Here is a 17412-nt window from a genome sequence, read left to right on the forward strand (position 1 = left end):
GAGGTCAAAGGGAAGAGGTATAAACCTGGGCTTTGCTTTGGCCCGTGTTGCCGATGCAGAAGCATGGGAGTGACGCATCATTACTTAAGAAGCATGTATTGTGTCTATCCCACGTGTCCACCCAGATTACCCCCAACAAGTGATGCTGTGTGGCTCAGTTGGTATGGCAAGGCGCTTGCAATGCCAGGGTTATGGGTTCGATGCCCACAGGGTACCGGTACAAAAAAAGCACACACTCACTACTTTAAGTCACTCTGCTAAATTGACTACAATATAAGTTACATTATTTAAACAACGCATCATGGGGTATAAATCAAAAACTTAAACTCCAGCCAGCAGCATTACTGCCACAGAATGGGTGGTATTGCTAATGGCAATTGTGAAATGACGCATGGAGTCTGTTGTGATTTCCACATGAAGAGAGTGCTGTGCATTCCCCGCGACATTCGCTCACCTGTCCAGACACGTGAGGAAGCCCACACCCCCTCCATCTCCAAGAGATGTTGGAGACTCATCTATGGGAATGTGACACTAACTGCTGGCAGAGCTCTTCCGTGATCACACTGGTGCAGGAATATTATACCCAACATCGTCATTACTTCAGCTCCGCCGCTATAGCGAAGACACAAAGGTGATGCGAGAACATTAGGTCAGAGAGATACTCCATTAGAACAGCAAGTGGATCAAGAAAAGCCTTTTTGGTGTGGGCATATCTTCAAAGAAAGAGTTAAAAACAATAGCCACCAGCACTCTCCAAGAAGAGCAAGAGGGATTTACATTTTTTTAAACAAAAGGTTTACTGGTAAAAAAACAAAAAAACATTTAAAGACAAACTGAAACTCATCTCAGAAAGGCTCCTGTGCACGCTAGAAACCTATCCAATAAATGTTAGACATTAACCAGGTTTCCATCCAACCATATTAATTTGGATGAATTACCTGACACATAAATTTACTCCAGAACGCTGCAGCCCGCCTGGTTTTCAACCTTCCAAAGTTCTCCCATGTCACATGATACCTTTCTGGCCGGTGAAATAGATTCTACAATTGAGTGTATTGAAAAAAAGCGAATATTGATATAATAAACATGTCGAGGTGAACTTGGTGCCACGAGAGCATAGGTTGTGTTGTCGTGACGTGGAAAAGCATAAGGCAGATCAAATCGTATGTCACATGCGCCGAATACAACAGGAATTGTTCCCCCTTACAGTGAAATGATTACTTACAAGCCCTTACCCAATACTGCAGTTAAGAAAAATAAGTGTTAAGAAAGTATTTACTAAAATAAACTTATGTTTAAAAAAATTGAAAAAAGAGGAAAATACAAAAATAAATCATTAGAGCAACAATAAATAATAGTAGCGAGGCTATATACAGAGGGGGTAGGGTACAGAGTCAATGTTAGGTGGCACAGGTTAGTCGAGGTAAAATGTACATGTTGGTAGAGGTAAAGTTCCTATGCACAGACGAAATAGGAGTTATTTTATATGATTATTTCACCTGTATTTAAAAAGGGAGGCCAATTGGAACAAGTTCTCATTTACAACTGCGACCTGGCCAAGATGAAGCAAAGCGGTGCGACGAAAGAATGGGATAAACAAAAGTACAGCCAATAACACAATAGAAAAAAAAGTGTGTGCAAATGGAGTAAGGAGGTAAGGCAATAAATAGGCCAAGAGTAGCAAAGTAATTACAAAATAACACTGGAGTGATCGATGTGCAAGTAGAAATACTGGTGTGCAAAAGAGCAACAAAAAAAAAGTACATAAAAACAATATGGGGATGAGGTAGGAAATTGGATGGGCTATTTACAGATGGGCTGTGTAGAGCTGCAGTGATCGGCAAGCTCCTCTGATAGCTGATGCTTAAAGTTAGTGAGGGAGATATGAGTCTCCAACTTCAGCGATTTCTGCAACTCGTTCCAGTCATTGGCAGCAGAGAACTGTAAGGAAAGGCGGCCAAAGGAGGTGTTGGCTTTGGGGATGACCGCGTGCTACGGGTGGGTGTTGTTATGGTGACCAGTGAGCTGCGGTAAGGCATAGCTTTACCTAGCAAAGACATATCACCTGGAGCCAGTGGGTCTGGCGACGAATATGTAGCGAGGACCAGCCGACGTGAGCATACAGGTCGCAGTGGTGGGTGGTATATGGGGCTTTGGTGGCAAAACGGATGACACTGTGATAGACCGCATCCAATTTGCTGAGTAGAGTGTTGGAGGCTATTTTGAAAATTGACATCGCCGAAGTCTAGGATCGGTAGGATAGTCAATTTTACGAGGGTGTTTGGCAGCGTGAGTGAAGGAGGCTTTGTTGCAAAACAGGAAGCCGATACTAAATTGAATTTTGGATTGGAGGCTTAATATGAGTCTGGAAGGAGAGTTCACAATCTAACCAGATACCTAGGTATTTGTAGTTCAGACATTCTAAGTCAGAACCGTCCAGAGTAGTGATGCTAGTCGGGCAGGCAGCGATCGGTTGAAGAGTATGCATTTGGTTTTACTGGCATTTAACCTTTTGTGACTAGGGGGCAGTATTTTCATTTTTGGAAAAATAACGTTCCCGTAGTAAACGGAATATGAATATGCATATAATTGACAGCTTAGGATAGAAAACACTAAAGTTTCCAAAACGGTAAAAATATTGTCTGTGAGTATAACAGAACTGATGTTGCAGGCAAAAGCCTGAGAAAAATCCAAACAGGAATGGACTCTTATTTAGAAGGCTCTGCATTCCTATGCGTCCCTATTGAGCAGTGAATGGGCTATCAACCAGATTACCTTTTCTATGGCTTCCCTAATGTGTCTAGTGTCACAATACATAGTTTTAGGCTTTTATTTTGAAAAATGAGCTTGAATGTCAACATTGCGTCAGTGGTCAGCTGAAGCTCTCAGAGTGTTTGGTGCGTAAAGGACAAATGCGGCCATTGTTTCTCTCTATCCTACTAAGAAGTCACCAGTCCCGGTTGATATATTATCGTATAGATATTTGAAAAACACATTTGAGGATTGATTATATACAACATTTGCCATGTTTCTGTCGATATTATGGAGCTAATTTGGAATATTTTTCTGCATTTTCGTGACTGCAATTTCCGGGCGATTTCTCGGCCAAAAGTGAAGAACAAGCGGAGCTATTTCGCCTACAAAAATAATATTTTGGGAAAAAAGGAACATTGGCTATCTAACTGGGAGTCTCGTGAGTGAAAACATCCGAAGCTCATCAAAGGTAAACGATGGAAATCAGAAAAGCAATCAAATTTAGTGACAAAGTTACCTGCCAGAAGTCCAGACAACAGGCCCTCCGATTTGACACACTGAACTCTGTCTGCTAAGTATTTGGTGAACCAGACGAGCCAGTCATTTGAGAAACCAAGGCTGTTGACTGTGCCGAGAAGAATACGATGATTGACAGAATCGAAAGCCTTGGCCAGGTTGATGAAGACGGCTGCACAGTACTGGCTTGTATCAATGACAGTTATGACATCGTTTAGTACCTTGAGCGTGGCTGAGGTGCACCAATGACCAGCTCGGAAACTGGATTACACAGCGAAGAAGGTACAGTGGGATTCGAAATGGTCAGTGATCTGTTTGTTAACTTGGCTTTCGAAGACTTTAGAAAGGCAGGGCAGGATGGATATAGGTCTATAACAGTTTGGGTATCGGGTGTCACCCCCTTTGAAGAGGGGGCTGACCGGGGCAGCTTTCCAATCTTTAGGAATCTCGGACGATACGAAAGAGGTTGAACAGACTAGTAATAGGGATTGCAACAATGGCAGCAGATAATTTTAGGAAGAGAGGGTCCAGATTGTCTAGCCTGGCTGATTTGTATGGGTCCAGGTTTTTCAGCTCTTTCAGAACATCTGCTATCTGGATTTGGGTGAAGGAGAATCTGGGGAGGCTTGGACAAGTAGGATGAGTGTATGGCTTAAGGCTACTAAAGGCCGCTAGCAGTGGCTAACAATGACTGAATAGCTAGTAGCTAATTAGCATCTGATGGAAATTCTAGCTATAAGGTCAAAAAAACTGCAGATCCATATCACATTGGGTGAGGCGGGTTGCTGGAAGGTATATTTAATTTAAAAAATGGAAAAAGAGATTGAAAAATAAGATGTTAATATTAATTATTATTTTATTTTTACACAGGATTTACAATGGACAACGACAAAACACGTCTACACTGCTACGCCATCTTGGATCATTGTGATGAACTTCACATGGTGGTTCAGTGCATGGTGATGATTAATGCAAATTTCAAAGATATCCAGGGTATTATTTGTTGGCTGATGACACGATGATCGGTGCTTGGCTGACTACTATAAAATAAAATAAATATCTTATCCATGTCTCATCATACAACATACCTTGTCCACTTTACCAGCAAACTGTTGTCTAGAGCAGTGCTTCCCAACCTTTTACCGTTCCAGGGACCACCAAATCATTGTTCAAAGCTCGAGGACCACCATTCGCAGTCACATTTTAAAACAAAATATCTTGCCGGTCAAGATTTGCCAATTATAGCAGTGAATGTAACAAATTAAAAGGCCTATTAATAAACAATTTGCATTGTGAAAAGTAATGTAAAATTGCTTTTAATACCATTAATATTCCCAACTGTTATTATGTTTCTAAGAAGAAAAAAAAACAACATTTGCAGACCACATGAAGTACAGCTTGGTAACCACTGGTCTAGAGAGCATGCATCAAAACCATTTTGGGCAAGTTTGCTATTTATCAAATTTGTTTTTGTAACAAAACCATCGCATATTTGTTTGATGCAGATCATATTCACATGAAAATCTGTCGCCAATTGGATGGAAACCTAGCTAATTTGGATTATTTCTATTCTCTCATGCTTTGAGGTGAGGTACCCTTCGTACTGTCACACTTTTACTACACACATTGCAGGAGAATATATTTCCAAATTCTAATTGGTTTATGAGATATATTTACACCTGACATGTTGTGGCGGGGCCAAAAGTATTTCTGGAGCTGCTAGATGAGTTCCACTGGAGTAGGCCGTCAGCCTCTGGGGCGCTCTCTGTCTCAATTCACCCCCTCCGCCACCGATCCAGAGGTCAAGAGACTGCTTATAGATGCACTAGTCCCAGTCTCCACACCTTCTCCCCAGAGTGGACAAATTGCTGCCTGGGTGTCAACTGATCTCCTGTGTCATCATGTCATCATAACATGGTGGTAAATGTGCAAAGTCTGAGCAGATAAACATACCTCAGACAGCAGAAAGATAAGAGTCTGGTCTTATAATATACTACCTCATTACATGGGATAATGGATGGAAAGCTGTAAAACCAGCATTCTGGAATTTGAAGAAGTGTGTGCTATGACAGCAAGGTCCCGATTGTGCCTAGACATGCAGTCAGTTATGCATAATCCTAGGCATACTATGTCTACACACAGCAACGGCTATTGCACAGCGGTCTCTTGACGAAATCATTTAGTTAGTGAGATGAAAGTCTGAAAAAATAATACTTAAAAGATAAAGGGGCATTGGAATTACACGCCAAAGCAGTGATACTTTAATAGTAGCCTGCAGGCCTTATTCCCCCCATAGCCCATCACTATTTACATAAATTATTCAAAGTTAAGTGGCATGATATGACAGCAAACACACTGAAAGCACGGTGGTCTGCAAATCATCAGTAGAAGGTGTTATTTGGAAAATGAAAAGGTACATTATGCACAATTATAATTGAGATAGAAAAGGTGGCATCAACCAACTCTGCAAACTATTGGCCTGTGACCTCTTACCATTTTGAATAAATGGCTCGATTTGCACCGAGGGAGGTCCAGCATTGGCTTTGGCACTGTGTTGTGTACAGTATATAAAACTGAATGTCCAAGTAAAAAAAAGTAAACAATTATTCATGTTGTGAAACAACTCATGAAGTGCAATCTTTAAATCATCTGAAGGCCAATGCATTATGGAATAAAATGCAAAGAAATAACACAGCAAAACAAGTATGAATACTGCAGCTGTTCACGGTGCCAGACAGACCCTTCCAATATAAACACCTGTAAAACACACCGATGGTGTTCATAGTGCTAGTAGGTGGGCCTCTCGTTAGAATACCAGACATCATTACTCATAGGCTGGAGGTGCTGGGCTACTGTAAACCCAACTGCCTGAGAGAACACTCTTTGGCTACATCCCAGATGGCACCCTATTCCCTTTAAAGTGCAATTCTTTTGACCGGCACCCATAGGTATCTGGTAAAAAGTAGTGCACTAAATAGTGAATGAGTGCCATTGGAGACGCACACGCTCCTCCAGAGAAGACTTTCTCACACATTCTCAATGGACATACTGTACCAGGGCGGTTGAAGGGAGTCATTGGAATAAACACTTGTGGGGAAATTACAAAATGTGATGACCCAGAAAAGGCGTAACACGTCGATTAGTATACTAGTCAGTCAGTGTGGTGGAGTACGTACACAAAAAATGCTGGGGAGGCAGCATTTCAAGAATTTGTGTGTTTGAAATGCCTGACTGCATGGCACCCCCTCTCCTCCCACACCTCACCAGCACTGGGTAGTAGCTGCCTGAGATTCAGCCTGGGCAGTTGGGAGCTTGCTCCTGTGAAAAACACAGGGCTCCGTTTTAACGATGGGGCAGGGAGCCACGACATTCGTAGTGTCAGCTCTGTGGCATGAGTCACTTAAAAACAAACTCAAACTGGTTGTTATGGGTCGTAGAAGATCATGCGGAAGACGACAAGCTGTGACATCCGAAAGATCCCAACAACGCAGGCAGCCTCTGGGCCTCCCACTCGGCAACAAACGTCTCTGAACGAGGAAAAGGACTATATCTGAGGGAGTTGAATACCAAATGCTGAGGCATCTCAGATTGGGGGGGGGGGGGGGGGTGGGGGGCTGCTTAGTGCACTCAAAGTCAAAGAAATAGGCTGAACAGGCCGATGTAGTCGTCCTCAGAGACCCAGCACTTACATTAAGTGTGGGTTATGTAGAAGAAGAAAAAATATTTAAAGAGAAAAAACACAGTGATCTCCCAACAGGAGCTGGTGAGCATTGATCGGTTCTTTCTCCCATTAGTTGTTTCTTTCTGCACCAACTCCCGTCTTCACCTTCTCTGCAACGTCTTTATAGTGTGGGGAATAGGGAAGGAAAAGTGGTGATGATGCCAGACATCCTCTGGGGCAAAGGAGGAGCAGAGGCAGAGAGAAGCTCATCGTGATTCTTTAACCCACTCATACACACACACACTCAATGTGATGTCATGGATTCCCAGTGTTGTGCAACAGCAGTACTTCAGGGTCAAAACGCTAGGCCAGCGCCTGTCGGTGATCGTCGGATACTATTGTCCAACTCCAACAAAGGTCACAAAGGCAACCATTTCGAATAGGACCCAGGACAGAGATAAACACACACAGTGGCAATAAAAAATATAAGAACCATTAGGAAATACCAGGATTTCTGCATAAATTGGTCCTAAAATTATCTTACTCCATCTAGCTTACAACAATAGACAAGCACAGTCTGCTTAAACTAATAACACACAAACAATTATACATTTTCATGTCTTTATTGAACACACACTGTGTAAACATTCACAGTGCAGGATGGGGAAAGTATGTGAACCCTTAGATGTAATAACTGGTTGATCCTCCTTTGCAGCAATAAACTCAATGTTTTCTGTGGTTGCGGAACTGTTTCAGTTCAGCAATATTCTTGGGATGTCTGGTGTGAACTGCTCTCGAGGTCATGCCACAACATCTCAAATCGGGTTGAGGTCAGGACTCTGACTTGGCAACTCCGTATTTTCTTCTGTTGAAGCCATTCTGTTGTTGATTTACTTCTGTGTTTTGAGTCGTTGTCCTGTTGCATCACCCAACTTCTGTTGAGCTTCAATTGGCGGACATATAGCCTTACATTCTCCTGCAAAACATCCAGGTGCACATTGGCAAAACTTCAGACGTGCAAGCAATGTTTTTTTTGGACTGCAGTGGCTTCTTTCGTGGGCTATACTCGGCCTGGTCTCAAGATGGTAAGTTGATGGTTGAAGATATCCCTATCCTGCCCGTTTGGCCCTGTCCGGGGGTATCATCGGATGTGGCCACAGTGTCTCCTGACCCCTCCTGTCTCAGCCTCCAGTATTTATGCTGCAGTATTTTTGTGTCGAGGGGCTAGGGTCTGTCTGTTATATCTGGAGTATTTCTCCAGATGTCCTGTGTGCTGTGTGAATTTAAGTATGCCCTCTCGAATTCTCTCTTTCGGAGGACCTGAGCCCTAGGACCATGCCTCAGGACTACCTGGCATGATGACTCCTTGCTGTCCCCAGTCCACCTGGCCGTACTGCTGCTCCAGTTTCAACTGTTTGGCCTGCGGCTATGGAACCCTGACCTGTTCACCGGACGTGCTACCGGTCTCAGACCTGCTGTTTTCAACTCTCTAGAGACAGAAGGAGTGGTAGAGATACTCTCAATGGTTATAAAAAGCCAACTGACATTTACTCCTGAGGTGCTGACTTGTTGCACCCGACAACTAATTTGATTATTATTTGACCATGCTCGTCATTTATGAACATTTGAACATCTTGGCCACGCTCTGTTCTAATCTCCACCCGGCACAGCCAGAAGAGGACTGGCCACCCCTCATAGCCTGGTTCCTCTCTAGGTTTTGACCTTTCTAGGGAGTTTTTCCTAGCCACCGTGCTTCTACACCTGCATTGCTTGCTGTTTGGGGTTTTAGGCTGAGTTTCTGTACAGCACTTTGATATATCAGCTGATGTAAGAAGGGCTATATAAATACATTTGATTTGATTTACCATGGACTGATGAACATCAAAGCTTTTAGAGATACTTTCGTAACCCTTTCCAGCTTTATGCAAGTAAACTATTCTTAATCTTATGTCTTCTGAGATCTCTTTTGTTCAAGGCATGGTTCACATCAGGCAATGCTTCTTGTGAATAGCAAACTCTAATTTTGTGAGTGTTTTTTATAGGGCAAGGCAGCTCTAACCAACATCTCCAATCTCGTCTCATTGATTGGACTCCAGGTTAGTTGACTCCAATTAGCTTTTGGCGAAGTCATTAGCCTAGGGGTTCACACACTTTTTCCAACCTACATTGTGAATGTTTAAATGATGTATTCAATATAGAAAATAAAAATATAATAATTTGTGAGTTATTAGTTTAAGCACACTATGTTTTTCCATTGTTGTGACTGAGATGAAGATCATATCAAATTTGATGATCAATTTATGCAGAAATCTATGTAATTCCAAAGGGCTCACATACTTTTGTGTGTGTGATATATATATATATATATACAGTGGCAAGAAAAAGTATGTGGACACCCCTTCAAATGAGTGGCTTTGGCTATTTCAGCAACACCCGTTGCTGACAGGTATATCAAATCAAGCACACCGCCATGCAATCTCCACAGACAAACATTAGCAGTAGAATGGCCTTACTGAAGAGCTCAGTGACTTTCAAAATGGCACCGTCATAGGATGGCACCTTTCCAATAAGTAATTTTGTCAAATTTCTGCCCTGCTAGAGCTGCCCCGGTCAACTGTAAATGCTGTTATTGTGAAGTGGAAACATCTAGGAGCAACATCGGCTCAGCCGAAGTGGTAGGCCACACAAGCTCACAGAACGGGACCACCGATTGCTGAAGCACGTAAAAATGGTCTGTTCTAGGTTACAACACTCACTACGGAGTCAGCATGCACAATGTCAAGCATTTGCTGGAGTGGTGTAAAGCTCGCCACCATTGGACTCTGGAGCAGTGGAAACGTGTTCTCTGGAGTGATGAATCACGCTTCACCATCTGGCACACTGACGACGAGTCTGGTTTTGGCGGACGCCAGGAGAATGCTACCTGCCTCAATGAATAGTACCAACTGTAAAGTTTGGTGGAGGAGGAATAATGGTCTGGGGCTGTTTTTCATGGTTTGGGCTAGGCATCTTAGTTTTAGTGAAGGGAAATCTTAATGATACAGCATACAATGACATTCTAGTCTGTTCTGTGCTTCCAACTTTGTGGCAACAGTTTGGGGAACAGCCTTTCCTGTTTCAACATGACAATGCCGCCATGCACAACTTGAGGTCCATACAGAATTGGGTTGTCTAGAATAATTTGAATAGCCTGCACAGAGCCCTGACCTCAACCCCATCGAACACCTTTGGGATGAATTGGAACTCCTACTGTGAGTCAGGCCTAATCTCCTAACACCAGTGCCTGACCTCACTAATGCTCTTGTGGCTGAATGGAAGCATGTACTCGCAGCAATGTTCCAACATCTAGTGGAAAACCTTCCCAGAAGAGCGGCTGTTATAGGAGCGGGGTGGGTTCTGCAAGCAGGTGTTTACATATACTTTTGGTCATGTAGTGTCATATGAAATGGGTGATTCACATCAACGAAATAATACAAACGTAACATATCATACTATATATATTGTGTCTAGGATTTACTTACAGAATAATAGAACAATGTTGGTGTGTCACAACACTCCAGCACAAGGACATGGAAACAGAGAGTTGGGTGACCACCGGTGTCCACATACTAGCGACTAACTAACATTAGAAAAACATTTTTTAAAAGCTCTCAGTGCAGTCAATGTTGAGCGCTCTGTGGTGGGCATTCCCCGCCCACGTTTTAATGCTGGCACTTCCAGGTCAGTTTGTTGAGTAGGGCCCTAACGAAGGTTCAGAAACATCTCCATCTGCTCTGCTTCTCCAGTAGTTTCTAGAAGCAAAACGCTTTCGTCACACCCCTTAACTTTTTCCATATTTAGTTGTGTTACAAATTGGGACTAATTTCATTGTCTTTTTTTATTATAAAAAATAAAACATTTACGGTCTACACAAAATACTCTGTCAATGAGAAATAACTTTTTTTTTTTATTATTTAAAGACCAGTAAAAAAATAGAACACTAATTATCTTGATTAGATAAGTATTCAACCCCCCCCCCCCCCCCCCTCCCCCACACTGTGTCAATACATGGTAGAATCCCTTTTGGCAGCGATTACAGCGGTGAGTCTTTTTGGGTCTATGAGCTTTACACACCTGGATTTTACAATATTTGCCAATTATTCTTTTGTCAACTCTTGCTCTGTCATTGGTTGTTGACCAAGACTTGCCATAGATTTACAAGCTGATTTAAATCAAAACTGTAACTAGGCCACTCAAGAACATTCAATATCCTCTTTGTAAGTAACTCCAGTGTAGATTTGGCCTTGTGTTTTAGGTTATTATCCTGCTGAAAGGTGAATTTGTCACCCAGTGTCTGTAGGAAAGCAGTCTGAACCAGGTTTTCCTCTAGGATTTTGTGCTTAGCTCTATTGGGTTTCTTTTTATCCAAATAAACACCCTAGTCCTTCAGATGAGTATATCCATAACATGATGCAGCTAACACCATGCTTGAAAATATGACCGAGTGCTTTGTATTCAGGAATAAAAAGTGTTTCTTTGCCACATTTGTTGCAGTATTACTTTAGTGCTTTATTGCAAAAAGGACACATATTTTGGAATATTTTTTATTCTGTACCGACTTCCTTCTTTTCACTTTGTCATTTAGGTTAGTATTGTGCAGTAACTACAATGTTGTTGATCCATTCTCAGTTTTCTCCTATCACAGCCATTAAACTCTGTAACTGTTTTAAAGTCACCATTGGCCTCATGGTGAAATCCCTAAGTGGTTCCAGCAACTGGAAGTACACCTGTATCTTTGTAGTGACTGGGTGTATTGAGACACCATCCAAATGTATATCTTCACCATGCTGAAAGAGATATTCAGTGTCTGCTTTTTATGTTACTGATCTACCAATAGGTGCCCTTCTTTGCGAGGCATTGGAAAAGCTCCCTGGTCTTTGTGGTTGAATCTGTGCTTGAAATTCACTACTCAACTGAGGGACCTTGCAGATAATTGTATGTGTTGGGTAAAACCAGAGATTGGATAATCATTCAAATAAGAACTACACTGAACAAAAACATGTAAAGTGCTGGTCCCATGGTTCATGAGCGGAAATAAAAGATCCCAGAAACGTTCCATATGAACTAAAAGCATTTTTCTCTCAAATGTTGTGCACACATTTGTTTACATTCCTGTTAGTGAGCATTTGGTGCTGAGAAGTCTGTCTGTAATTCAGCCCTTTTGTGGGGGAAAACTCACTCTAATTGGGGAGCCAGGCTTAGCCAGTGGGTGGGCCTATGCCCTCCCAGGCCCACCCAGTCATGTAAAATCCATAGATTAGGGCCTAATGAATTTATTTCAAATGACTGATTTCCTTGTCTGAGCTGTAACTCAGCAAAATCTTTGTAAAGGTTGCATGTTACGTTTACATTTTTGGTCAGTATATTATTGCAGAGTGAGTCCATGCAACTTATTAGGGTACTTGTTAAGCACATTTCTTTTGACCTGAACGCATTTAGGCTTGCCATAACAAAGGGGTTGAATACTTATTGACTCAAGACAATTCCGCGTTTCATTTTTTATTAATGACATTTTTGTAAAAATGTCTGAAAACAAAATTCCACTTTAAATTCAGGCTGTAACAACACGCAGAAAAGGTCAAGGGGTGTGAATACCTTCCAAAGGCACTGTATATCCTGTCTATTAGATTTTTACATTTGCTCAGCTAAGACTAATGGAATGCAGGGTTGCTACTACACTATATAATGGCATGGTAGCAGAACAAATGCATTAAGATAGGAAATTGGTTTCTGCTCAATGCCAGTGGAGGAGTTCTGACACACATTTGTCGCTTGCCAATGAGCTCCCTCTACTACTGATAAGCACTTGAAGTAAATGGGAAGGAAATTTTCTCAAAACCTACTCCGGAATCAGGAGGGTATCTGCAATACCGATAATACAACTTAGACATCTATGGCCTATTCGCTCTTTTTCATTAAGGCACAATAAGGAAAGAAATGAAAGCCTGCTTAGATTGAGGCAGAACATTGTCAAAGTAAATGATGCACAAATGCCACGTACAGTTACACATAATTTAGAATCTGATGAAGCATTGCCCTTTAAAATTGAAAAAAATGCCTATTGAAATGTATGAATGCACCGTCATAAAAGCCATAAATTGTGCTGTAAATTATGTAATTCATAAGAGCAGCAGAGAAAGCTTGAGTCATTTCTAGAAAGCGCAATTAGCTAGCCTAGGCCGCCGATTGTGCAGATCTAGCGCCAATGCACTATCATCTAGCTTTAATGGCGAGAAGGTAGAATAAAACTGGAAAATAAGCATACTTTCTTTATGAAAAATTTACCACCACCATTTTTTGACAATTTTGGATGTTGCACACCCTTGGCTAAACACGGTGCACAACATCCTAAATGTTGGTGGAAAACTGTGTTTCATAAATAAAGTATGCATATTTCCCCCCCACCTTCTTTACATTTAAGCTAGTCAAATAGGAAAGTTATGCCTTCGCGGCCTGAATAGAGGATGCCTTATGTACGAGCCGGTCTACAGTGGACACAAGTGTATTATCGGGACTGCACATCAAGCCTAGACAATTGTGCAGATCTAGCGCCCACGCACGATTGGCTGCGTAGGCTTGCACTTAGCTTGGCACTAGCCTTGGTTAGCAATGTTCGGAGGTGCACTGAACAAAAATATAAACGCAACACGAAAAGTGTTGGTCCCATGTTTCATGAGCTGAAATAAAAGATCCCAGAAATGTTCTCTCAAAATGTGCACAAAATTGTTTACCTCCCTGTTAGTGAGCATTTCTCATTTGCCAATATAATCCATCCACCTGACAGTGGCATATCAAGAAGCTGATTAAACAGCATGATCATTAAACAGGTGCACCTTGTGCTGGGGACAATAAAAGGCCACTCTAAAATGTGCAGTTGTCACAACACAATGCCACAGATGTCTCAAGTTGAGGGAGCATGCAATTGACATGCTGACTGCAGAAATATCCACCAGAGCTGTTGCCAGATAATTTAATGTTCATTTATCTACCATAAGCCTCCTCCAATGTCATTTCAGAGAATTTGGCAGGCCTCACAACCGCAGACAACGTGATGGCGAGTGGTTTGGTGATGTCAACATTGTGAACAGTGTCCTATGGTGGCGATGGGGTTATGGTATGGGCAGGCATAAGCTACTGACAAACTGCATTTTATCAATGGCAATTGGAATGCACAGAGATACCGTGACAAGATCCTGAGGCCCAATGTCATGCCATTTATCCGCCTCCATCACCTCATGTTTTAGCATGATAATGCACGACCATGTCGAAAGGATCTGTACACAATTCCTGGAAGCTATAAAATGTCCCTGTTCTTCCATGGCCTGCACACTCACCAGAAACGTCACCCATTGAGCATGTGTGGGATGCTCTGGATCGACGTCTACGACCGTATGTTGTTTTTAAGGTATCTGTGACCGACATATGCATATCTGTATTACCAGTCATGTGAAATCCAAAGATTAGTGGCTAATAAATGTATTTCAATTGACTGATTTCCTTTTATTAACCGTAAATCAGTAAATTATTTGAAATTGTTGCGTTTATATTTAATTTTACACTGCGAGCTACAACTCAAACAAGGCCTGCACATCACATTATGCTAATAGCCTTACCTGATATATTTACGACATGGCATTTAAGAGAAGTCATAAGGCACAATAAAGACTCATGCCTATTGAGTGCATGAATCAACTTCACTGTTCATCAGAATCATTTTATATTATTCAACCGACTTAGCACAGGGTTTCCCAGGACCGAGGTTGGCTATAGTGCCTAACGTCATCCGACCAAGACTACTCTAGTAGCAACGTAGCTCGAGCAGTTCTCGCCACAAAGACCGTAGCGCGCGAGTAAGCTTCCTGACACAAATTTCAATCTTCCTAGGGCGGACTCAACACCGTAAACCCCCAACCAAAAATAAGCAGGGCATTTTGACGTGGTTTACCTGCAATTCGGCTCGCTCCACCTCCCATTGCGCTCTATCCACCTCGAAGCGGGCCCATTCGTGTTGCAGAAAGTGCAATATCCCCGGAATGTTGTAATGAGCCCTGGCCGCCTCTCCGCCACCGACGTCGCCCGGCAGCTGCGGTCCTTTGCCAGCGCCTGGCAAACCCGAGTTGTTGTTGTTGTTAAAGAACACGCCGGGCCCTGCCTGTTCGTCCATGCCCAGGCCAGGTGTGTGGGTTCAGTTCGCACAAGCTGGCACGACTGTGCTCAGACGGATGGGTTTTCCTTTAACCGCCCCTGTGATATGAAATGGAAAGGAAATAGCTACCTACAGCTCTCTCTACTGGGCAGGCACATTCATGTCGGAGCAGCCAGCTGTCAATTGATGACGTTCACACTCAGCTCCCACCCACATCCAGTGTTTTCTTTACCCATTGGTCGATTTACACGATTCACACTGGAATAAGCCAATCGGATATAAATGCGCTGTTGACAACTGTTGTACCCTACGTATGATGGAATTTGAAGTTCAAAGAAGATATAGCTGCATTTTCAACCTAAAATTCGCTTGTTCTCTCTTTTTTTACTGTCATTTTCTTTAATTGGCCTACGGAGTAGATTTTTTTGTAACTTAAATTGAAAATGTCATAATGTATGCTACAGAAGTGTATCTGTGGTAGCCATATTTCATATATTATAGCACATTCCATTAATGTATCTATGCATTCCATTGAGCCATTAATCCAGTTGTTTACATTGCACACACACCCAAGCCTATCATCCACGACCCCGACTGAATTTCATGTCCTTTGAAATCCACGAAAATACATTAAACAAAATGTTGCCCTCACATGATGTAGGGCCTACTTTAGTGTGAGAATATTATAAGGCCTCTATGTATGATTTGTGTGTAAGATATTTTAATGACTAAATTACCTCTATATAATGTTTGGTAATTCAAACAGTCTTCTTTTCAAACATCAATTACATTAAACATTTAAGATTTTCAAGATTTAGATCTTAACCATTTGGATTGGTTTTACACACAGCCGAGTCATTATGCACGGTCAATTCATTAGCCATATGAAGCGTGCTGACCCAACCCCATGGTAATGAGGTGATACGTCACTGCGACCACACTATTTAATTTCTGTTGGCTGATCCACATGGTTACATTTTTTATAGCCTAGATCAGACAGCAGCAATTGAAGAGAGGAGCCACTTGCCCACATGATGCCTCCATTTGAGAAACCACAGCAGCCCAAGTCCTTCAAGCAGAGAAAAAGCTTTGGTGATTATTGAATGTGTTGCTTCGCATGTGGTAGACTATGCGTTGCTTTATAATCTCATCCACGTTTTCCATCCCAAACAGCCACGAGAAAACAGGAGGTCGCGGGGATCCGAACAAAGTTTCCAACAAAAATTCCGGTAAGTTCGCTTATTTCTTATTTCTAAAACCGTATTCTACGTTCCATTGAATTTGCACCTTCTGAAAGTGACCTTTCCACCCACACACAGGTTATCATTGAAAGGTATCAACGGGAGAAGTACTTGCCGCCTCTTGATAAAACGAAATTCCTGGTCCCCCAAGAACTTTCCATGACTCAGTTTGTCACCATTATAAGGTGTGTCTCCTTTGAGAAACGTTTAGCTGAAATATTGCTTATTTAACTTGGCAAGCGTGGCTTAACATGACTGAAATCATGTATTTTAATGTTTGTGAACTCGTGCATAATTTCAAACTTGGTTATCACCTGATATGTATCAGCCTAGAGTGCCGCGCGCGACTGTGACTACTTTTAAATTACTTGACTTTGTGCAAGATAATTTCTACATTTTGAGTACGTCTTGTCAATACTCTGCACGTTCTCGTTTCAGAAATCGTATGTCTCTGATGCAGAGTCAAGCGTTCTACCTGCTTATCAATAATAGTGGCCTGGCCAGCATGTCTCTTACCATGGCGCAAGTCTACAAGGACCACAAGGATGACGATGGCTTTCTCTACATGACCTATGCTTCTCAAGAAATGTTTGGTAATTGTGTTGAAATCCACGAAGAGTCATTGCCAATTGCTGGAAATGTTTGAGAAGACATAAATACAGGATTGGATAATGTGAGGCCTCGGCTTTTGGCAGGCCCAATAACTGAACTTCGTGTATAGATATAAAATGCAATATATGGATATTTAATATTACTCAATGTTTTTGTATATTGTTTTTAAGGTAATAAATGTTTCAAACTTTTGAGGACCATGCTCTGTATTACGTCACTTTGGCTAGATTGCTTAAAGCGGCAATATGTACCTTTGGGCTAAAAAAACAAATTTGCATAGAAATGGGAGGTGTCGGTCTGTCATTCTCGTTAAACATGTTTAAGAAGTCGTAGATCTGTTCTGTGCGTCATTTCAGAGGTTGTCTTAACTTTTTGGGTTTGTATGCCAGCATAAAGCAGCTAAGAAATTTGAATTATTGAGGAGTTATTTCCCAGCGGGACAC

At 42.0% G+C, this 17412-nt stretch overlaps 2 protein-coding genes across 3 annotated transcripts in view; one reads left to right on the top strand and one right to left on the bottom strand.

Annotated features, from left to right (window-relative positions):
• The window catches only part of LOC109865652 (striatin-like), a 94527-nt gene extending 79226 nt beyond the window's left edge, over positions 1 to 15301 (bottom strand). For both annotated transcript variants that reach the window (XM_020453983.2, XM_020453982.2), the window contains exon 1: positions 14916 to 15301. In XM_020453983.2, the coding sequence (XP_020309572.1) occupies positions 14916 to 15134 (219 nt within the window). In that variant the 5' untranslated portion in view covers positions 15135 to 15301. The remainder of the gene's footprint in view (positions 1 to 14915) is intronic.
• Positions 15302 to 16072: 771 nt separating this feature from the next.
• Positions 16073 to 17171, top strand: LOC109865846 (microtubule-associated proteins 1A/1B light chain 3C). Its single transcript, XM_020454315.2, has 4 exons — positions 16073 to 16208; positions 16290 to 16345; positions 16436 to 16542; positions 16796 to 17171. The coding sequence occupies exons 1-4, from the start codon at positions 16148 to 16150 to the stop codon at positions 17001 to 17003; spliced, it is 432 nt and encodes a 143-aa protein (XP_020309904.1). The 5' UTR covers positions 16073 to 16147; the 3' UTR covers positions 17004 to 17171.
• Positions 17172 to 17412: the final 241 nt, after the last annotated feature.

This window comes from Oncorhynchus kisutch, linkage group LG20 (genome assembly GCF_002021735.2).
Source record: "Oncorhynchus kisutch isolate 150728-3 linkage group LG20, Okis_V2, whole genome shotgun sequence".
Classification (NCBI taxonomy): Eukaryota; Metazoa; Chordata; class Actinopteri; order Salmoniformes; family Salmonidae; genus Oncorhynchus; species Oncorhynchus kisutch.

What these genes read in the sequence shown, in the direction of transcription:
- LOC109865846 (XM_020454315.2), top strand. Translation starts at nt 16,148, where the DNA reads ATGATGCCTCCATTTGAGAAACCACAGCAGCCCAAGTCCTTCAAGCAG. An exon ending in CAAGCAGAGAAAAAGCTTTG is followed by an intron (nt 16,209 to 16,289) that starts GTGATTATTGAA and finishes CATCCCAAACAG; the next exon opens with CCACGAGAAAACAGGAGGTC. An exon ending in CAGTTTGTCACCATTATAAG is followed by an intron (nt 16,543 to 16,795) that starts GTGTGTCTCCTT and finishes TTCTCGTTTCAG; the next exon opens with AAATCGTATGTCTCTGATGC.